The sequence below is a fragment of the Pteropus vampyrus genome, unplaced genomic scaffold (assembly GCF_000151845.1).
Source record: "Pteropus vampyrus isolate Shadow unplaced genomic scaffold, Pvam_2.0 Scaffold50, whole genome shotgun sequence".
Classification (NCBI taxonomy): Eukaryota; Metazoa; Chordata; class Mammalia; order Chiroptera; family Pteropodidae; genus Pteropus; species Pteropus vampyrus.
In genome coordinates, this window is record NW_011888831.1 from 4,240,376 (window position 1) to 4,263,696 (window position 23,321).

At 40.2% G+C, this 23,321-nt stretch overlaps 1 protein-coding gene across 2 annotated transcripts in view; it reads right to left on the minus strand.

Annotated features, from left to right (window-relative positions):
- Nucleotides 1-11,125: 11,125 nt before the first annotated feature.
- Nucleotides 11,126-23,321, minus strand: part of RPA1 (replication protein A1) — a 52,906-nt gene continuing 40,710 nt past the window's right edge. For both annotated transcript variants that reach the window (XM_011359867.2, XM_011359868.2), the window contains 7 exons: nt 23,086-23,225; nt 22,548-22,696; nt 20,219-20,351; nt 18,037-18,213; nt 15,758-15,865; nt 13,667-13,753; nt 11,126-12,129 (listed from right to left, as the gene is read on the minus strand). In XM_011359867.2, coding sequence (XP_011358169.1) covers nt 12,025-12,129; nt 13,667-13,753; nt 15,758-15,865; nt 18,037-18,213; nt 20,219-20,351; nt 22,548-22,696; nt 23,086-23,225 — 899 coding nt within the window. In that variant the 3' untranslated portion in view covers nt 11,126-12,024. The remainder of the gene's footprint in view (nt 12,130-13,666; nt 13,754-15,757; nt 15,866-18,036; nt 18,214-20,218; nt 20,352-22,547; nt 22,697-23,085; nt 23,226-23,321) is intronic.

Genomic DNA, 23,321 nt, shown 5'->3' on the forward strand with positions numbered 1-23,321 from the left:
TTGGATTCTCTGCCTGCCCAGGAGGCACCTATGATTTTGGCTCTGTAACAAACCCACAGGGACACTGAATCTGTCCTCAAAGCAAGGCTCACACCTTTCAAAAATATTTCCCCACCTCAGAATGTCACTTGGCCCTGAGAGCCTTCTCTCTGAGGTGGTTTCTAAGATGGCAGGCAACAGCAGAGCATCTTGCCCACAAGGCATCCTAGGTATTCAAAAGTAAAGTGTTAAGCCAAACACTGATGCGGAACTTTGTTCCTCAGATCTGTCTTCATCCAAAGCTCTGAGTTGCCACAGCGAAGCACAGGGCTCCTCTCCTTTAGGGGTTTTGCAAATATTTACCAGCCTTTTCTTAATAAGAAAGGGATGGAAGCTCATTGTATTCTAAAGTGACCTATTATGTTATTGGTCATTCTGATAATTAGAAAACACTTTCTTTGAGTCAAAACTGACCTACTTGTAATGTCAGCCACTCACTGTCCCAAGCTGGTCTTTGGGAGTTCTAGAAATGAAGATCACGACCAGGCTCCCAGAAGCTGCCTCATTCTAATCAGTAGAGGGGATAAAAATATCCCCACAGAGGTCACAGGGCACTGGCAGCTGAGCCAGACCACAGGAATTTTAGTCCTTCCATGGATAGCAACCATCACTGAAATTTTTGAATTTAGCCCACCATATGCTATGTATATTATGCTTCATGTATATTATTTCTAATTCTCACAACAGGCCTGAAAGGCATGTGTTATTATCATCTGTGCTTCATATATGAAGGAGTGAATTCTGAGGTCAGGTAAGTGGAAGATGTGGGATTTGAACTCAAATCTGTCTGACCAGAGTCCTCATACTGTCTCCCCTCCTCACTGCCTCTCTCATGGGTGAAGGAGTAGTCTGCTTCCTGTGCCTGAGGGCAGGAAAGTGGAGAAAGAATGGAAGTCCTCAAAGGAGGGTGAGGATGAAGCAGAAGCTCCAGTTTCACATCTAAACCAAGCAATAATGTTTTATTTCAATTTCCCTGAACATATAGTTCAGTTATACTCGGTTTAAAAAAGAAAAAAGCACAACTGGTGCTTGAGAAATGTCAAGTATTACATTTCAGCGGACGTGTACAGAACAATCAAAATGTTGAACATCCCCAAACAGATGCAAACCTTTACCGCAGTCTCTTCCAGAGGCGCATCACCGAGATTTGAAAAGAGCAGCTCATGTTGCCAGCCCAGCTGATTTTTCTGGAGTATAAGTGCTGTACCTCCAAAGTCTGGTTCACCCAGAGGAGAAAACATAATTATCCCTTGCTCACTTATGGAATGTTGTATGCTTTCTCTTTCCCACATATCATTGCATTTGCTCCTCACTTCCTCCCTATAAAGTGGGGGACGGATGTTACCCTCACTGCAAAGGTAAAGACATCAGGAGGTGAAGTGGGTTGCCCAGTGGGATTCCCCGGGGCGGCGGGGAGCAGGACAGCAATCAGCTCCCCTCTTTCTTTACTACCCTCCTTGCAGGAGCCCCACTGTCCCTTTGCGAGCTTCAGAGTCCTGGGAAAGATATAACAATTCGAGATCCCACCAGAATTGGGGTGGGAGGAGGAAAGCTGGGAGAGGGAGGGGAAGGACCATGGTGACACCCAGGAAGAGGAGTCGTGGTCACTAAAGCCGTGGTGGGGTCAAGTTGGAGACTCCGTTACAGCTTCTGCCAGGGACACGGAAATGAGCAAGAATGCCCAAGCTCCTTCAAGGAGATAGGACCAGAAGTCTTTTGAAATTAAATGTCCTTCCCACTTGCAAGAGCTTTTCCTTGGGACCATGAGCTTGTTCTCGACAATGACAATGTCAGCTCCAGAGAGACTGGCAGCAACATGTCCCCACTGTTGTGCCTGTGACCAGAAGAGATGATCTTAGATGCAGGTGGCTTCTTTGAGGTCATATTATCTAATGAATTAAGGTTAAGAGCCAAACAGAGAAAGAAGGGCATTGAACTTTACTCTGCTATCTCTTAGCTTCTAAGTAAATACTTTGGGGATTGCCTCACTCAGTTTCAAATGCCAGTAGTTCCAGTAACCAAACTGAAGATCTTCAGAATACCTGAGTGGACATGTGCTTCCTTCAGGGGGTCAGATTGGTCTTTGCCTTATGCAAAACCCCAGGACACAGAAAAGCTGAACAGTTGCACTTCAAAAAATTCTGTTGGCTTAATAATTCCCACCCAGTAAGGCACTGGCTTCTGTAGCAGTGAATGTCTAGAACTTGGCCCTTCCCCACCGTGGCCAAGGAGAGCCCTTCTTGCAGAATTCCCTATGACCCACACTTCTGTTTTTGAGGGGCCACTCAGCTCCTGCACATGGAAGAAGAAAGAGCTGAGCTTTACGTGGTCATTTTTGTTACAATAATAACCTCGAAATGATCACAAAAGAAAATAGGAAAATATGCCTCCTAAAAAGAGCCAAGGCAAATTTTTATAGCAACCGAATCCTAAAAGGAATTTTCAAGTAAAAATATGGCTCATGTTAAGTTGTTATGGCAACTGACATTTAAAAGTAACTGGATTTGGGCAAGTTTCTTCCTCCACCCTTTCTGCAAAGTCTTACAGGAGCTTCAGGCTAAAATTATACTTTAATTTTAATTAGTCAAATAGGTCATAAATATAGCATATTCCCAAATCCTTACAATTTCTACCCTGCAAGCAACTGATCTACTAATGAGAAAATATTCCTATAAAAACCCACTCACCATTAAAAAATCCTATCTTATATTTTTCTAATATAATTTATCAATTTAAACAGATTGCATAATGTGATATTCTGTAGCATTCCATTAAAATGATAAATAGCGGTGGGGGTGGGGGTGGAAAACAAGAGATTAAACATACTGAAAGCAGTGTAACTGTATTTAAATAACCCAGACCACTGCTGAGGAAAACGCACTGTTCCTTTCCTCAAATACAGTGGAAACTGAGCAGCATATTCCTGACTGTATGGGTATTAATAGGACAGAAGAAGGGGGGGCAATAAGAAATGACAAGCAACTTCAGAAGAAATAAAATTTCTATTAGGCTTTGTTATAAGATTACATCAAAGCAATTCATATGTTTTAATCTGGGGAGAGAAACAGAAACTGTTTGGGGTTTGTGCCTGGGGGCTGCCTCTGTGTATTGAACCAGACAGTTTGCATAATGAACAATTTTCACTCAATCACGATCTCAGCACAGATAGCTCTCACTCAAGGGTCCTAGGCACTGGCTCAGTTTTCATTCTCCCAGCTCCCCCTGCTGGAGAAACAGCACTTAATAGGGATAAAAGGATGCAGGGCAGCTTTTCCAAGGCACTACTCTAAATTTAGGTCCATAAAGTTAGAGACCTGGCTCTACATACATCCTTCCTTCCCCACCACCATCAACCCAAAGTTCCTCTGTAAGATACAGGAGGGCACTTTAACAACTCCTGTAGGAGGCAGGAAGGCTCCACGGGGTAGAACATGAAAACCTTTGCCTTTTACACTGTTTACTGAATTAGAGATCTTAGAAATTGCTGTTTGCATTCTGGGCCAAACATTAGGGAAACTAAAGTTGCTGGAAGTTGCTGAAAGGCAACTCGCCCTGAATGATGGGGGAACATGGTCGATGGTTTAAAACACTACGTTTAAAACACCTGGCTAATCATGCTTCAAGTTTCCCAGGGTCCAGGTCTTCATTTAAAAAAAAAAAAAATAATAATAATAATAAAACCCCTACCCAAATGGAATTGCATTTTCTTGCACAATGGAAAATTTACAAGCTGAACAAATCGTTCTGAAAAACTGGCAGAGTCGACATTGGCTTGGAGGAAGGAAAGTCCTGGGTGTGCTGGCTTTGCCAGGACCCAGGGCTAGAGCCTAATCCTCCTTTATCTGAGGGTTTAGTTCGGCTCCCGCCGCTCCTCTCTCTTCGCTGAAGCCACAGAACAGCTATGCTCCACCTGGCTCCATCCAGAGCAGCCACACCGGCTGCTTTCCCATGGGGAAGCACTGGGAGGGGGAGTGACAAGAAGCCGTGTGAAACTGTTTTCGAAAACCTGGGATGATCATTTAAATGTTTAAAATATGCACATGGTAATTCAAAACTAATTACCCTGAGCACATTTGAAACATTTATGCCATCATCTCTGGATCCTGCCTACAGATTGTGTACCACGGCTCACTCTGGTGTTTCTATAAACTGCTCCAGCGATTTTAACTTCCAGGCTAAATCAGGCAGCCTCAGGCCCTGCCTCCTACCTTTGGTTGGTGGAGAGACCCCTTTCCCCGACGTGCAGGAGAGGTGGCTGCACCTCATTTCCCAGAAGAGCCATTTGTCATGGTCATGTAGTCCTGGCAGTCGAATGATTCCTCTCATAGCTGTTCATAATTGTCAGTTCCATTATTTAATTTAGGTTATAATGACCTCTCTCCTCACCTGTGCTTTTCCCCCTAGGGAGGGCCCCATTTCCCCTTCCTCTGTCTCAGTATGTGGCCTCCATTTCCTAATTCATTCAGGCACATCAAAAGGTGCCTTCATGTTCACATATCACCTGGCTACTTCTCTATCTGGGGGTGAATATGGGATATTTTCGGGGTTGTAGGGTGGTCACACCCACCAGCTCTCTTGAGAGTAAGATTGAGATGGGCCAAACGGAATGAATAGTAGCCATTGCTGAACATTTTATTATAGCCACGGGCATACATATGCACATGCCATACACGTGCACATGACCCTCATACACAGAGCAAACCCTGCTTACAGACTGGACTCAGTAGACATAGGCAGATCCCGAAGCAAATTCATTTCCCCATTTTCCAGAATAAAATGAGTTCTCTTCCTTTGGGAGTACTAAACCAGTGTGCCAGTAGTTAAGAGACAGAGAAGGGTGATGCTATGGCCAAAATAACTTCAATGTTCTGTTTATCCAAGGACACTGACCCCAGGCTGGGGAGCTGGAATTGCAAGAGACACAATTCTAGAGTCAAGAAATTAGCAGTGGCTTATAAATGTACTCTGGGAAACAAAGGAGTGATGGCTGGCTCCTTATTAACTCCTTGAAGATGCCAGGGGCAGGCAGGTTTTAGACGTTTAGAAAGGAATAGAAAACTGGGTTAGACTCCCACAGCTGGCTGAAGGCTGATAGAGTGATATTATTGGGTTTAACTAGAGCCATTAAGAGACTCTTCATTATCCCCACACCACTGCCACCAAAGTTATCACATGAGCCATAATGCAAGAGAGAATTTTCATTCCATCAACAAGAGAGGGAGCCAGTCTATCTTTGTCCAAAGAAAATGAGTAGCGCAGCATGAAGCTTGTGAGGAATTGAGCGTACAACACTCCAATAACATTCCCTGCAGGATTTCCTCAGCGATTTAGTTGGCTAAGCAGAGCAGCTGCACTGGACCAATCTTTCCCGTACTTGGCTTGCTGGAATGCCAGTTCTAGGAGCAACTGAAAGGTCAATTAAAGACAAAGGACACTCGCTGAGACTACATTCCTAAGGGCTTAAGTATTAAGCCCCAAGAAAAGCAAGGTCCAGGCTGTTCTCCTGAGGTCCAGTAACCTCATTTATTTCTCTGCAAAAATCTACCACTTGAACTCAGCTAATTCCCTTGGTATCACCTGCACTGGGTTTGCTTCTTCCACTCCCGTGCCTACAGTGTGTGCCATTCCTTTGGCTTGAAATGGACCTCTCTTTTCTCTTTGCCAACCCATTTTTCTTACTGTTACAACTCACAAGATTTGTGCTGCCTCTGCCAGATTCTGTCCCTTCCTTCCCACCCAACTCCTTCTCCACGTCACATACTCAATCTGCTCTATATCACTTTGCTTGTTTATGAAGTGTTCTTGCATCTTGCGAGCCTTTCCCTCTAGGATTAAAATTTAGAAAAGGAACTAAGTCTTATATTTCCTTTGCATTTCTTGTGGCATCTCAAGTAGGTTTTTCACATTAAAGACATCCATGTTAGACATACTGACTGACCTAGCAGTTTTATAGCTGGAGTTAGAAGATCCATAAATGACCCAGCACACCCCCACATGCCGGGCAAAAATTGCACCCCTCATTCAAATGTTCCAGGCATCCTATAACTTGCCCAAAGCCAGATTTATTGCTCCCGCTGTAAAGTGTATCTTCTCTAAGCCTCACTTAAAAGCTACCATTTGGCAGAAGATCAAGTTAGAAGTGCAGGGTAGCAGGTGATGGTGAGGGTAGGAGGGGGTGGGGAGGGCGGGGTGGAGCAAATAATTGAAGCTCTGAGAACTACCAGCTCAATATTTAACCTAACTGGTAATTTGCTGTGACAATTATGCCACGAACAGAATACTACTACTATGCAAGAATGTCGCTCTCTAATTAAGAGGGCTTGCTTTTCCTAGCCACCCGCACTTTAATAACACACACAAAATGAGACCTGGCTCTGGGAGCTAAAGGTTCTATTAGGAGGCATGTGTAGCAAGCAGCTGTGGCATGCACATCCACCCGTGAGTGATACTGCCCCGGTAAGCCTGCTAACCCCTTCAATTCTCCCTCAGACTACAAGAGAGCCGTTTAGGCCTCTCACAACACGAGGCCCATCTGACTGACAGGCATCTTCCCCGAACGCCTGTGCGTGCCTCTATTGCAAATCGACACACTTTTCCCATAGCCCTGCTCTCCAACCAGGAAGCCTCGGTGTGGGTTTGATCCTTAAAGAGTAACTTTAATAAGGTTTTGGTAAAAATAAAAGTCCACGGAAATGAATTTTCCTCTTAAAGATGGAGAGGAAGACGGGAACAGAAACACACACACACACACACACACACACACAAACACACCCTACCCGCTGGCTGAAAGACAAAAGAATATTATTAAAATCATAGCTGGAAAGAAGGATGTTACCATCTTCTAAATTGACTGCTAGATTCATGGAACGTGGCTAAGCAAGACAAACTGTTTTCTGCTTAATTAGTGGCTCCTTTATGGAAGGTTTGCTGCCTGGAGAGAACCCATTACAGGAAGAGAGCTCATTTACAGAGATACACCTTCTAAAGCTATTCGAATTTTAAATAAATAGTGGGGAAGGAAATTGGTGGTGGAGGTGGGAGTAGGGGTGCTATGGAGGCAGAAAAGCTTCTACAAAAGACAAGCTTTGCATTCAAAGCTGGGTGCTGGAGAGATCAGCTTTCCTAGGCAAACGTAGAAGCCTCTAAAATTTTAGGCCAATAGAATGACCTCTGGACCATGGCTGACTGAAGATATAAATAAACTTCAACATGAACAGCAGTGTCAACTGTGAGAGGAGAGATGAGAGTCCAATTGGGGCTTATTTTTTAAAAGTCCAGGTTGTTCCGACTCTCTTTCAGGGGAGGGCATTCATGAGGACAAAGCTGCTGCTCCCTGCAGCGAGCCTCCTGCTTAACCAGGCACCAGCTTCTAGGTTACCTAACCAGTGAGAGGAAGCTGCACCACACACGAGTTAAATATAGGCTGAATTATCTGCATTTTACAAGCACCAAGAATGCTATCTGAGGAAGCTGTCATTTTTAATGACAGCACAAACTTCCAATTACCAACTGGGTAATACACCAGGGAGCAGGGATGATTTTGTAAGACTGGCTCACAATTATTAAAAGTTTACATGATTACTTTTGGGTATAAATATTTCTTATGAGGCAGGTGGGATCAAGGTGGTATATATTCGAGGCTGAAAAAATTTGTTTTCTTGAAAATTATGCATTTTGAGATTTATCAACAGCTTAGAGGTAGAGGATGCAAGGCGATAGACACTAAGAGCCTGGCAAAGCTGGAAGGCTGTAAACATGGCCAGGTGGTTGGTTCAAAGTCTCGAGTACACCCATAAGTTTACCGGCAAGTCACAAACTCTTATGACAAACCCCAATGCAAGAGTTAGGGGTCTGGCAATAGTGAATACAAGACCTCTTATATCACCCATGGCCAAACATTATTCACACAAGGAACCCAGTTTCTTTTGGTGCTGTTTACCTAACTTCCATGGCATCCACATAGCTTCATCCGTCAGCGGTAAATATGGAATGAATATTATCAGGTAGTGCACACATTTTTCCACATAGATCAGACAGCCCTTGACCTAAATGAAGGCTACAATTTGTATCTTAAATCACCCAATTCTTTGAGAAATTTTTCTTGATGGTTCCAGTCTCTGGTGATCTCCCCAACTACTGAATTTTAATCTGACTTGTGATATTACTACTTAGCTCCAATCCTTGCTCCAAATAGACCACAGTTCTTGGGGACAAGGTATCTAGATTAAAGTCACCTAGAAAGAGGATAGAACAGGTAATCAATGAAGACAACTGCTACCCACTTTTCTCAACAAATTAAAACCAACACAAATGTAATTAAAAGATTTAATAATCACTAACTCATAGATTCAGATAAAGAATTAGGTTTCTAAAGCAAGTCAAATGTGTTCTCAAGGCCATTTCTGCCGCACTAGCAGAAAACAAGAGTTTAGGCCTCTTCATAGGCACAACCCCATCGTGTGTGGTAGGTGGGATGAATCACCTACATATGGCTCTAAAGCCTTTTTGTCCCATCTCCCCTACATCAGTCTACCTGCTTTTGCTCCAGAGGATTCGAGGGCCTGCTCAAATTACCTGCCAGCCCTTAATAGTATACAGGGTTACAGGAGTTATCACTAGACTAAGGCAAAGGAAAAGTAATCAGAGAACCTAAGAGAACAAGAAAGGAGGCGTACGTTTTCACAGTGCCACAAAGGATAAATGCTTTGGGCCCATCAAAAACTGAGCTTAGGATAACAATTAGAAAGTATAAGCATCCAGCGAAAGTGAATTGGCTCAATAAATTTACACATCCATATAGCCAAATACCAATTAAAATTATGCAGATCTATTTTTATTGGAATGGAAGAGACGTCCATGCTAGGAGAAAAGTATGCATGGTATAATCCCATTTTTTATTAAAACTATACTTACATGCATATATGCATATAAAAAAGCAGTCAGCTACACAAGTGGTTCTTGCTGACTAGTAGGATTATGGGTAATTTTTTTCTTATCCGCTAGTTATTTTTCTACCATGAACATAGATTACTTGTATAAGAAATAATTAGTGGTCCAAATGGTCTCCATTCCTTTCCTTTTCCTCTTTAACAGACATTAACAATATTTAACATCAGCTTAATAATATACTCACTCATAAAATGTTTATAAAAGCCAGAACTCTACCAACAGAGCGGATTAAAAATCCAAGAGCTAACAAACCACATAAAAAGGTGTGGAGGGTGAGGGTAAGGAAGAAATCTTCTCTTTGAAATAAGGAAACAATCAATTTACTGGGGGGATGCGGGGGGTAGTGGCCTTCTAACAAGTGAAAAGGAGACCCAATAACCTGTTTCATTTGCTATAAATAAAAACTTGGAAGGCATATTGCCAAAAACAGAAGCCAATATAAACCTTTATATACGGGGCTGCCAAACTTCACTTTTAGACAGTATATTAATTATGTAGTCAATAACCATGGGTTTCATTAGTGTATTAAATACCACGATCAATATTATTTATCCTTTTCGAAGATAGGCCACTCAGGGAAAAAAAAAGTGGGGGAGGGAAAAATTTTTGACCCTACAGTTCAAAAAAGTCAGAACAGCACACTAGAGATTAGCAAGGCTTTAATGGAAAGCATAAAACACTAAAAATATGGACAGAAATCAGATTATTACCTTTATTTTTCTTGCCTTCTTCACAATGAGACTGGAGGGAATCCAAGAACCATTTAAAATAAGGGCAAAATGATGAGATTTTTTCTTAATTGCTTAATGCTGATGTCATGGTGTACATAAAATAAACATTGATCTCTAAGTGAAAGATGAGAAATAGAACAACATGAACTGCCTTTTGAGGTAAACTATGTCCAAGAGAATTCTAAGAACTGTGGGCCAGAATCTATTTAGGCAATCCTCAGGGACCTAAATCTCTTAAAAGCATAATAGTGGAGCCAATTTCTGACGTTCCTCTACTGGTGATCCGATTATTAGTAGGGAAACCTGCTAAACAGCCTCCTTAGCGGGAGCTGCCTCCACCAGGACACGGCGCCTTCACCACCCTGTAGATAGATATCTAACCGCATCCATGTAGATGTGGCTTTATCACACGGTCATTGAGAACACAAGGTGACTGATAATCTCTTGAGATGTGTCACAGTAACACTGCTAGTCAGTTCTCTTCATGGGGTATATACAAGACATGTGGGGAGACAGGGAATGCTGTGAGTGGTAGATATAAAAGACTGGTTACTGGACTGAAAGCTAGATTACCACTTCCAACCCACAATTTGTCAGTCCAGAATAGTGCTGAAGACTGTAATTTTCTAGTCAGTGCTTTATAAGCAAGGTCAGACAGTAAAGAACTTCCATAAAATCACTGAGGCCTTGGCCAGAGAATCTAGTGCAGCCCAGTGACCATCTTCTGAGATGAGAAAGTGTCCAATTAGTGGGCCTGAGAAAAAGACCCTCTATGTCTGTTCTGAGCAGTAGGGGCCATCCTGCCTAGAGCCGGCTGGTTCCTCCCAAGAGGGCAGCTAAGAATGAAACAGACAGGATATCATTACTCTACAGTTCCACAAAGGGCCTCCACATGCTGCCCTTCCCCAAATCAAAAACCAGGTCCTACTGCTGTAGGCTGACTGCAACGCCTGGATACTTGGAGAGGAGTGTGCAGCAAACGCCAAGTGGTGGGTTGCATTGACCAGATAGTTAATTAATATGATTAGGAACACACAGAACAAGCATGCTCGTGCTGACTGAAAAGCCCAGTAGCATAATTACTGTTTTCTTACCAGCTCACTGTCTGTATACATTTCAAAGCCTGGTTGGTGTTATACTGCTGTGTAAACATCAATAAAATCCCAAAGTGCCAGATCATCAGCATTCTTGGGCACAATGGCTTTTTGTTTTTAGTGTTTTCATTCTTTTAAAGATGCAGTTCAGGGCATTTCAGGGTTGCAAACATTAGGAAGAATGATCTCTGCGCCTTGGACTAATAATCTTTGAGTTTGTAATGAGTTAACATCTCCCCCAAGTGAACATTTATTATGGAGGCTAATTAATTGCTTTCCAGTTACAAGAACTCTCTGCATTCAAAGAAAGCATTCATAAGCAAAGAAAATACTGTTTATTAAAACAAAGCAAGGGAAACAAAGGGCTTCTCCCTTCAAAATCCCTATTTAATACAGCATCAATCAAGAAATGAAACACACATGCAAAAAATATGTACAGGTAGAAAAAGTATGCATTCACCAACCAAAATGCAACATTAATTGAAGTGAAAAACTAAAGCAATGCTTTGTAGTTGCCTGGAAGTCCCTAGGGGACAGCAAGTCAATGCTTATCGGCCTGCTTCAGAAGAAACAATTTTGATTAATATCAGACTCATCTGACTCGGTCTATTAAACCCTGAAGGAAGGATAGTCTTCAGATATAAAAGATATGTTTTTGATTAATAATTCTACCCTATTGCCATTCCAAGCATTAACAACTATATGGCACCTCTAGGAAGACAGAGCCTTTGAATTCCAGGAAGACACGCTTACTAAAATACCCAGGTTCCACATAGCCACGTCTCGGCTCTCCCTCCTGAGAAGAAACCCAAGTTATGAAGGTGTCACACTGGAGAAGAGAAACACTAGCTACATAATTTATTTTACTGTCTGTAGATTTAGGGTCAATTACTTGTGACATAATTTCTGCTTGAAGATAATAAAATCTCAATATAACTGACAAAAGCCTGAAGACAGAGGGAGTGATTGGCACCATACTACTGGCCAGCTGACCCCTTAGGTCTGAGAGTTTACACCACAGCCATCTGAGCATATTGTCCTTTGCCTACCAATGGGTTCCAGGTCGCATGTAAGAGGAAATTGTTTAGTCCAACATAAAGAGGCACTAAGCATTATGTAGTTAATGTGAAACTGTCACATAGAGGTGAGGAGAAGTCGATTTCATTTCAGCTCTTTATTTTCAAACTTCTGCCCAATCACCATTAATCCTCTCATATTAGTGCATTTTTCCTGATGTTCATGATCAGCCTTCTGCCATATTCTCTGAAGTCCACAGGCTTCACATCCATCACAACGGCCTTAATTCGAGACTCATCCTTTGAGAAGAGAAAAACAGTTTGTGAATGAAGGCAGGCCCGTGGCATGGAGCAGTGGTTACAACCCCCTTTGCTTCAGTGGCTTCAATGATCCCAGCAGGAGAAAACACAAACACATACTGGATTCAGAGTTCAGTAATTGCAATAAAGGAAAAGTTGTGAGTAAGAGCCAAGTCCAGAATTTCTGGGGCTGGGAGAGTGAACGGAAGCCTCCTTCGACATAGGCCCCTTTCATCCTTTCCCAGTGTTCCCAAATATTCAGAAACCTAGAATTCCAAATGGGATGGACATTTGATGGCTTATCAAGCTCAATTTATTCTCTTTACAGAGGGGAAATAGGAACCCAGAGAAGATAAGTGACTTGCCTAAAGCCACACAGCTAGAGCTAAAAACAGAGTGTGGTGTGAAAGACAAAAGCACCTGTGGCAAAGGAGGAAGACCTGGTCTGGATTCCATCTCAGGTCTGCCGGAGGCAACCTCTGCACTTCACTTTCCTTGTCCATATCACGAGGGGACTGAATGACCCTTCAAATCCCTCCCGAACTCCACAGCACTCAGATATTGTATTACAGATATGTGACTTCCTATCTCATTTAATGCTTACAAAAATAAACACATCTATCACCAGGTATGAAGATTAAAGTCTAATATGAAACAGAACGAGTTAACCTTGAAACAAGTAGAGACGCTCTCAGAATTCTCCCTCCTCACTCATTCATTACAATTGAACAGTGTCTTTAGGGGCACAATGGGGTGATGCCCAGAAAGGTTGCAGAGTCCAGCTCTGGGGCTCACACACTTTAGCGTGCTCAGTAATTACTCAGCATGGTCATATTTCTAAGCATGGTTAAACAAATAAAGCTCTTAACTTAGCTCTGTCACTTGCTAGCATATGACTTTAGGCAAGTTACTTATTCTCTGTATGCCAACATTTTTCAATGGTAAAATGGTGGTGATAACAACGGTTCCTACATATAGGTTTATTGTCAGGATCAAATGAGATGATATATGGAAAGTAAAGGATGCAAAACAGTATCGGGCAGATGGTAAGTACTCAATGAATACCGTTTATTATGACTATACAACTGTTGATGTTGTGGGCAATATAAGGAATTTTCAAGGTAGTTGTAACTACATGTGGTTTTTGTTTCATATACTGACTTCAGAAGCCAAACCTTGTGGAAGATGTGAGTCCACTAGACACATTACCTACCATTCTTTGTCAGTACACAAACAGAAAACCCCAGGTTTTAACTCAAAAGGCCATACAGCATTTTCCCCTGTAGATGCCTGACACTGGACAAAACACTTAACGTCTAAGTCCATTTCTTCATCTGAAAGCAAGGATAATAATGGTATCTCAGTGTTGGGAAGATTCAATGAATACACACAGGGTGCTTGGCACTGGATCTGGCACACAGTAAGCAATTCATTGACAGATAATATTATAATTAGCTGTTGTAATTAATGTCCTTGTGGGTGGCACACAGCAGTTTGCCACTGTTAACCCTTCGGCAGCCTTGGTGACCTTACTTACATTGAAGGTCTCTAGTTTGACCCTGATCTTGAATATGAAAGATCGAAAGTTGGCATTCTGGAAAATTTCTTCAAATGCCTGTTCATTCTGCAAAAAGAAATATAAAACTTTAGGTTAAATAATACTGAAAACATCTATTAGCCTTTTAAAAAGATTTTGAGAAAAATCTCTCTGAGAAAATGATCACCCAAGTGGTTTGAAGTTACTCAAGAATGACTAATCTACAGGTGACATTTCATCACATAAAACTGTTTAAGTAGAATTTTATTAAAAATGAAAACACTCTACGTGGAGTAGTCAAATTCAGAGAGATAGAAAGAATGGTGATTGACATGGGCGAGGGTGGGGCTTGGGAGAGGGGAGTTTGTATTTAACGGGTACAGAGTTTCAGTTTGAAGGGATGAAAAAGTTCCGGAGATGGATGGTGGTGATGGTTGTACAGTAATATGAATATACTTATTGTCACTGAACTTATACTTAAAAATGGTTAAAATGATAAATTTTATGTTATGAATATTCTATCACAATAAAAAAACTGAAAACACTTCTAGGAAACAACATTTCTAAACTTTAAAAGTTTGTGATGGACAAAATCTGAGGCCCGGCATCTTCATTATAAATTAAAAATTACGAAAACCACTCAGAAAAAAGTTCAAGTTGTCATATACATTATTTTGGCCTCAGTATTTACGACTACTAATTTGGTGAGCACGTGAACACAGCAGGTAAAGTGGGCAAGATTAGAGAGTTTAAAAAACATAGTTCTCTCTTTCTCTCACGTCTCAAATACTATTTGATTAAGCTTCTTTGTTAAAACGAAGTCTGGTAAACAGCAGGATTAGAGAAAACATTTTATATAAATAAGCATAAAGTAAATTTACAATAACTATGTAAAATTAATAGTTCATATCAGCTAAGTGTTATCTTTGCAAGCCACATGGAACATGAAAATGGCTTTATTACAGAAAACTCTTTTGTGTAAAGGTTATTTCACACATACACAAAACAAGTCTTCTGGGCTTTCAGATATGTAAATAAAACAATTTGTTAAACCTTCAGAAAATTATACCAGCTGCCATTATTCTTCCAAGATTAGGGAAAACATGGAACACATACTCCAAGAATATCATGGTTCCTGAGGGAAGAGTTTCTATATGTCCTCATTCACTAGCAGTAAAAACAGTCAAATGTAATAAGCTCATAAAAAACCCTGAAAGGCTGCCTTGAGCCTTAAAATCTGATATGAAAATAGAGGACCACGCAAAACAGATAGAAGATATCATCATACTTTAAAGTCAATTCCAGTTATTTTTATAAAAGCACCTGTTGGGATCATTTCCAGAGATCACACAATTTAGAAAAGAGGTGGAGGAATGGGCCAGAACTAAAGACAAAAAAAGTAAGAAAAATATACCAAAACAAATGTCAGTTCCCTTTTTCTAATGGTTTTATAAGTATTCTAACCAATTTGGAGGAAATGGGGGGAAAAAATCTATAGACAAATGCCAATTTGTGCAGCCCAGAAAATACAGCTTTTATTGGTCTTTATACATTTTGAGCAACTATCTTTCCTAAATTTAGCACAATTAGTCATCCATTCTCCACATTAGATAAATCTAAAATGTAAAAATATAAATTTATAAAAATGAAATAAAGTTAATTCATGAAAGAAAGTTACATCATAAGAATTGCCTCTGACCACCTGAAATAGCATGTACTTAATATGTGAATTTAAATAAGGATTTGACTCAACTATTAAAGAAGGTATTTACGATGTTAAAAAGGCACACTTGTACTTCAGGTTATTTCAGAAGATACCTTCCATATCTCAAGTCATCGTAGGCAGACCAACTTTGCTATGCTAATGGTAATAAGAGAAATAGTGCTGTTTTTAAGGCACTTGGATCTAATTACTTCATATCTCATTGTTAGCACAAGGCAGACAAAATTAGACAAAATCAGATAAGTACCTCGAATAATCATGAGATTGAGAAACTATACACAACGTCTAAAAGAAACAAACCAAAAAATATTAAAGAGCAGTGTTATAGCACGAGAACTATTACAGTAATAATGGAAGATGTGGCCGACCTTCTCTTTTAACTCCCCAACATAAGCAGTGCTTTGTCCGAGGATAGCCTCTGCAGATTCCTGGAAACAAGTCACCCACTGATTTTCTTGAAAATCGGCAATATTTACCTAAAAAACATAACTCTACGTTATTTCAGCAAAGAAATAATAAAAGGAAGATACACTCAGGAGATGGGGAGAGTAACTTTTCCACTCATTAAAATATTCACCAGGGAAAAAACCATTACCACCATATATACTATATTCTTTCCAAAGAATGTGAAAAAAGTACAGAAAAAAAATTTTAAGGTAAGTCTGGATCACAGCAGGAAAACAATATACTGTGGAATTATGAATTCAGATCTCAATGGAGATACAGCCCAACTAAACTCTCCTTCAGATGAAGAATCCAGGTACACCAGATTAGTGTTCCTCCAATGGCCTTTGGACTAAAGGTTTGAATGTGTGCCTTCAATGAGTCACAGCAGGGTCTCTCATTTTAAATTGTACATACTTCAGTCACTAAGAGGAGCTCCATGGAATAGCCCTCAGTCACTGCTACATCCCAGATGATTTAAAAGCCTGAGCTGGACACTAAATTTACCTAGCAATGATCAATAGTATCTCCAATAGGGCTGTGGTGTAAAATAGGGAAGTCAAGGAAAAAAGTGGATCACAAAGAATCCAGTTACTAAAAGGGAAAAGTAAAATGTTTAGTAGAAATAAGAGTGCAGAGATTTGTTTTTTTTTAATGTATCATTTTGATGATTTCACATATTCACTTTGCATATACATAGGGCTTTTTTATACAAAGCTATGATAAAAAATAAGGGGACAAGAGAAGTTAAAACACTCACAAAAAAAGGGAGCATATCGCATACTGGGGCTTATACCAACAGTTCAGCCCATGGTATCCTCCTAGAGGCAAAGGGCACCCACTTTCCAGGGTGAAAACAGCAACGATAGACACGCGGGTAAGCGTTACATGGAACCGGTGTGCCGGAGATTCCACTTAGAAGTTTAACAGAAAGGCTGATGAAATAAAACTACCTGAAACCATTTTCTTCATTTTAGTTCAATCGAGTTTATAGTTCACAGAAAAGAAGAAGCTCAAATATATAACTTTCCTGCTGAACTAACATTTTAAGGGGGCAATCAGAATGTAGAAAGAGTACTTTCTTATCTTACTTTTTTATCTGAAAAGATTTCTTAAAAATTTCCTATTACAAAAGTATTCACTGCAGGAAAATATAAAGAAGAAAAATCAACCAGAAATAACCATTATCCATAGTTTAGTATTTATCCCTCTAGTTTTTTTTTTTGGTCTGTATACATACCACAAGACTATATAAAACATACCATTTTAAATCTGCTATTTTCAATTAATAATGACTGAACATTTGTTTATGTCATTTAATAGTCTTCATTAACAATGGTTTCCAAATATTTTAACTGTGGAAACTATCAAACAGCAAATTCTAATGCCTTCATGGTATTCGACTCTACAGATATTTAATAAAAGAATTAACCAGTAGACTATTAAGGATGTTTAAGTTGTATCCAAGTTTTCAAAATAAACAAGGTAAAAGACAATTTTATAGAGATGTAACATCTCTACTTTTTTAGATGAAATTCCTTCCACGTGTTTACTGTGTAAGAAAATATAAATATTGTTAAGGCTTCCGAAATACTACTGCCAAATCATCTTCTAGAAAAATATGAGTGCCTATTTCCTTGTACCTTTATTATCATTCGGTATTATAACTTTTTAAAAACATACACCCTTCATCTTAAAGGTTTGTAAAACCTTTAAAGAAGCAATTCTTACAATGCAAACAAGCTACAATCCCACATCAGCATGCAGTCACGTACCTCTGAAGCCAGCTTTACTAAGGCTAGAGGAACAGATTATCCACAAGAAAAATAACTAAATATAGGCATCAGCTATATAATTACTACTCTCCAGAAATGCTATTTCAAATTAATTAATCTTCATAACAGTTAGCAGGCAAGTGCCACCAATGCTATAACTGTACTACATGCGCAGCAGACTGACATCAGCTGGGTATCTAAATGCAACTTTCTGGTATGAAAAAAAGCTTTTAGCAGGAACAAAAAGACTGCTATTCAATTGAAAGGCTCCTTACTTTTGTATTTATAAAACAATAACAAGCTCTTTAGCACTTACTCCTCTGCAGGCTTCCTGCCACAAGTGGTCTTGTTTTTACTGTTTCTATAGTGCTTGGCACTTGCTAGGGACTCAAACACCACAGCAGTTTGCATCTACCCATTCTACTTACTGACAGGATCATGCGGTACTTGAAATTTGGAAATTCACGGTCACACTTCTCACAGCGGTACAATCCATTCTGTTGATCAATCACTTTCTTATTGCAGTCCTGAGTTGGGCAGGCCTGATACATAGAGTTCTCTTTGCGAAGATACACCACTGTTGCCACAGAGCTAAAATAGTCTGCCTTCAGGAGAAAACAGTGATATGAGACACTGAGCACCAGGCCTACCTTCAGAACTGGACTTAGAGGCAGCCCAAAGCATGCCCTTACACATAAATATTTATATATTCTAATCACAACGTGATTACAGGGAGCAAATCATTCTATAGTTTTAGAAATCACTTGTGCTAACCATAAAACTCATGAAGGTAAGTTCTACAGCATATAAGTCCTTAACAATAAAAGTTAATTCTAAATTAGACTTAATTAATTAATTAAAACTGAATAGTGTAAAGACAAAGACTTCAAGAGACAAAGACTTATTCTTATTCCTCTGACCCTCCAAAGATAACAGATCTAGGAAGTACAGACGAATGCAGTAAAATCTAATGCAGCTATGTTCAAACATCCTCCCACACTGAAAACAACAGCAGTGATTTCTAGGGCCTAGATTCACCTTTATCTTCGTCTAGGCCAGGGGTCAGCGGACTTTTTTCTGTAAGAAGCCAAACAGTAAATATTTCAGGCTTTACAAGCCATTCGGTCATTTGAGTAGCCTCTGTTGGAGCTACTCAACTCTGCCGTGTGAGCAAAGCATTCACAGACAATACGTAAATAAAAACATGTGGCTGTGTTCCAACGAAACGTTAGTTACAACAGGCAGCAGGCTGGATCTGGCCTGTGGCCTTGTCAAGCCCTTGTCTAAGCCATCAAATTCAGTAGAAAGGAAAAGTAACTGAACAAAGGGCATTCAAAGTAAAGAAATCACTGATAAGTAAATGCAGCAAAGGCTAGTTCACGTGCTGGGGCTTTATGCTGTTGCTCTTTGTTTTGATTTTCAATTCTCACTGAAAGGAAATGAGCTGGATCCTTTTTGGGGGTGAACAATTTCCTCTGTGTATACTCTGAATTCAGAGCCAGGTCAGCAACTTCTGGGAATTTCCAGTGTCTCAGACCAAAAGAGGCAAAACAATCATGTGGATGTTTAAAGAGCTTGGATGAGCCCTTAATCCAAAGGGCACTACAGAAAGTAAGTCTCCTAGAATGCCTAAAGAGTTTTTCTGTATTTCCAGGTAAGGTCCAGATTCAAAGCACGACTTGAAAGTTTGCGTACAAATAGGTACTTTCTAGGCCCGATTTCTTATTATATACTGTCTACCTTTAGATCTAAGAGAGAAACTGAATGATAAGAGGATCCGAAGAGTGGCTGTTCCTATGACAGGACAACAAAGATCTGTCCAATGCTTAGCTCTGAAAGTGCTATATAACAGCATTGTAAGTTGCAGCTGATGACAATGATGGATAAGGGAGTACAGCAAAATGAGGCAGTAAGGAATAAAAACCATATTGTACAATATGAAAATAAAGCAGGAATTGTTATTCTAGGACAGCATAAAGTATAAATAAATAATTTAAATATTAAACTGCTGGCAGAGTACAGGTTTAGATCAAGATGAGAGCAGAGTCACTACATACAAACATGGAAAGAGAAGCTGAGACTAAACTCAAATACCAGAGCCAATTCTTGTCAGAGAGTACTGACAACTCTCAGCGCAGGAGGGGTTAATATTCTACAGCCAGTGAAAGTACACGTGAACCACCTGATGTCTGATACTGGGCCTGACTAATGCTGTGTGAGCTATATATATAACCTCAAAAACTGTCTTCTTGGAATGTGGGCATTTCAATCTGCAGGAACAATTGAATATGGACCCAAAGGCAGTTTACATTATAATACACAACTTGGTTATGACCACTTCATTAAGATCCCTCTGAGAATTAAAACAATTCTCTAAGTCAGAGTTCTTAACATTTTTCTGCCCCACATAGCGAAGGGATACAACATACTCCTATTAGGAAGCATGGCTCCTTCATCCTGGCAGTGATTCCCAACCATCAAGCCAAGCTCTGGTCAGAGCCCCAGTTAAGGATCAGCTTTCTGGCAGCTGGTACCAGAAATGAGGCTTGAAAACACATCCTTTTGCAAACTTTACATGCTTTTCTAAAGAAAGTTAGGAATGTAGGATACCTTGTCGCCTTGGCCCAGGTTCTCTGATTTAGCCTCATACAAAGTTTTCCAGTTGGTGTTGCTCCCTGCTATTCCTCCACTCTTTAGATCCGAGATGGAAACACCATCTAAGGCTTGTCCTTCTGAGTCAAACCTGAGAAATAAAGTATGACAGGTACTTTATATACTTACTGAACATGCTACTTATTTATTTATGCCAGATATAGGCTACTTACCTCCCACCCAATTTTCACAGGTCATGGTCACATGGGCTGCAGTTAGTGTCTTCCTCATTGTATCTTAAGCCTGCTGAAGAAACTGAATGACCTCTTTCTATCTCAATTGCTTTGATGCCCCCCAGTGGTTAAGAAAGACAATGCTGAAGTACCACTGAACCTTTTCTTAAATTAGCCCTGCGTATCAACACGGGCCTGAGGGCCTAAGGCCTAAAAAGAGTAACCTTGAAAGTCAACAACAAAAAAGCAGTAATGTAGAGCTTCCGTTTAGTTCTTGAGGCTACTAATGCTCCTTCTCCATCAGCAGCTGCATTTTTATCATCACTGAAATGTGTCAGTACAGAAAGTGACAGTCATCATATTATAACAGGGTGGCAAGAAAATGTTCCCACGGTGAAAAAGATCTTTTAAACCTGATATAGAATCTAAAAGATTATATAACCCAAAGTAATTTATTAGAAGGTACTATCTGTTTTCTTGCAGATTTACCTTCTTAGTGGGAGTTTTACTTATGCCAATACTAAAATTAATTTGTATTAAATTATTATTAAAATTGAGTATACTCTCTTGATCGAATATCAGCCAATATAAAGGAAAGAAAACCAGGGAAAAAGTGGCTCAGATGCATTTGTGGCAGGAAAGAGCAAGTCTGAGATTAAAAACATGCCAATGTCATCCATAAGGAAGGTAACTAAAAGCTAACCACACACAGAACAGGCTCCTTAAAAAGAGACCATCTAATGGAATGAATGCTGTTCTATACTGCAGACAGCTGCCTTCTCATTCTGTCAGGGAAGCAGCTAAATCCGTCACAGAGGCACGGCAAGGTCCATAAATCTATTTCGCCAATACTTGCTACACAAGTTTACGGTTTCAAAAACTTCAAGGAGACATTTGTCACCAAGAGAGCTCATCAGGAGTCAACAGAGCAAGAAGAGAGGGAGCCCTTCTTACAATAAAAATTCTGCATTGTTATAACCAAGATCTAAACATCTCCAATTCTTGCCTAGGTGGAGTATGTGCACTGAACCACTCTTTGATCAATACCCAGTTATTTTATTTTGGAGACAGCTGTGTCTTTTTATGTTGACCAGGATCATGGTTATTGACAAGTAAAATATAAAGACCTTAAGGCAGGCATGCAATTAATCTGGGATCAAGCCCCAGAGCCTGAAAGAAAATCAAGCAATAAGGACCCAAAGCTGTGGTTATTTCTGGTCAGACTACTAACAGGCCCCCCTGCCTTATAATGCAAAGCCAACTACCAGATAGTTAAATATAGATACATGAGGCTGGCTTAAGTGACATTGAACACTCCAGTAGATGTTTCATGAAACTATTCAAATACTAGTGGTATTGGTTCACATCAGACTCTAAACAAATGTGGGGAGTATGTAATGTGAACTAATTTTCTAGTCGCTTAAACCCTAAGACATAGCCGGAAACCAACGCACTCCCCTCGTGTGACTACAGCTATACAAATTATTTAAGCTGAAGTGTTCTCCCTGACCACATCAATTCTTGCATACCATGTTTCAGTTTAAAGTGCTCTTCTGAGGCAGAGTTTTCACACCCTAAAAAGCTAGATATAGCGAGATTTTAATAGGCTCTCCTCACCCCGAGTGCTTTGGGAATAACAATAAAGTGCCAACAAAAGCCCATTGTTCTCGCCGCACTTTATCAGAGTCCTGTGAACACATACTAGAAGATGCAATCGGCACCAAAGACTGGACAGAACAAGAAAGCACTTTCTCCCCCCATGTTATAGTAGCCCACAGCTTTAAATCTAGGAAAGAGAAATGCCTTCAGCACACAGCCGCTAAAGCCTGGCCTCATCCTGCTTTGGTAGGATTGAGGTCAGCATGCAGCACTTCCATTCTAATTGCCTCCTCCTCCAACTCTCCAGGTTTGTCATGGGATTACAGGTTTGTCAGTTTAAGGGCTTTAAAGACATCCTCTCAGAAGGGATAATGCCGCCAAGAAATAGAGGAACTGATCCATTCAGTAACGAAGCCCTCCGCTTGGTAGACAGCTCACACACTGATCTTAAGAACCGAAAGAACCAGCTCTTCCACGGCTGAAATAGCTCCTTTGTTTAGCCCCATAACACCTACCATCCACGAAGCTTATAGGCCTCTGGGATGTCAGGATTCACAATGATTGTGCTTGAAGACAGTATAGACAGGCTCCGTCCACCAAAATCAGAAACCCTGGCTCCTTTGATAGCCATCACAGGTTGTCTAGAACCATCAAATTTATCAGCCTGCATAACAACAAAAATACCAAACAAATACAAACAAGTGTCACTGGCAGGAAGAATACATGGAACATTTTTACAGAAAACAAAGAAAATAGTGACTAGAGTGAATGCAATAAATGGTATATGGAATCTATACAAGATAACCTCATACACAAGAATTTGCTCAGAGATATATCAAAACTAATATAGAATTAGAAGAAATAGCATTTCATTATGTGAAACTTAAAACAAATCTCACAGAAGTAAATCAAATAAAGGATTTCATATATTCCCCGGACAGCCCAATCCTTTGTTAGGAAAGATCTACATGGCTTCCATGGCCAAAGGTCCACAACTCACAGGACAAGTCACCACCTTTCTGCACATGCTGTTATGTTAGTACAAGTACTTACATCTTCTCCCCACAGAGTTGCAGATACCACTTTCCCTGACATGTCCATCAAATAGATATTTCTCTTAGAAACTTCTCTGTTGTTAGACTTCACCGTGATTTTAGTGGCATCTTCATAGCTCTTGCAGATCCCAATTATGTCTAAAACACAGGTACAATGTTTTAGCAGGAGATGGTTAAGGCTCCCATTATAGCATGACCAAGGGTTGTAGAGTAAGCAGGTTAAGTCTTATACTT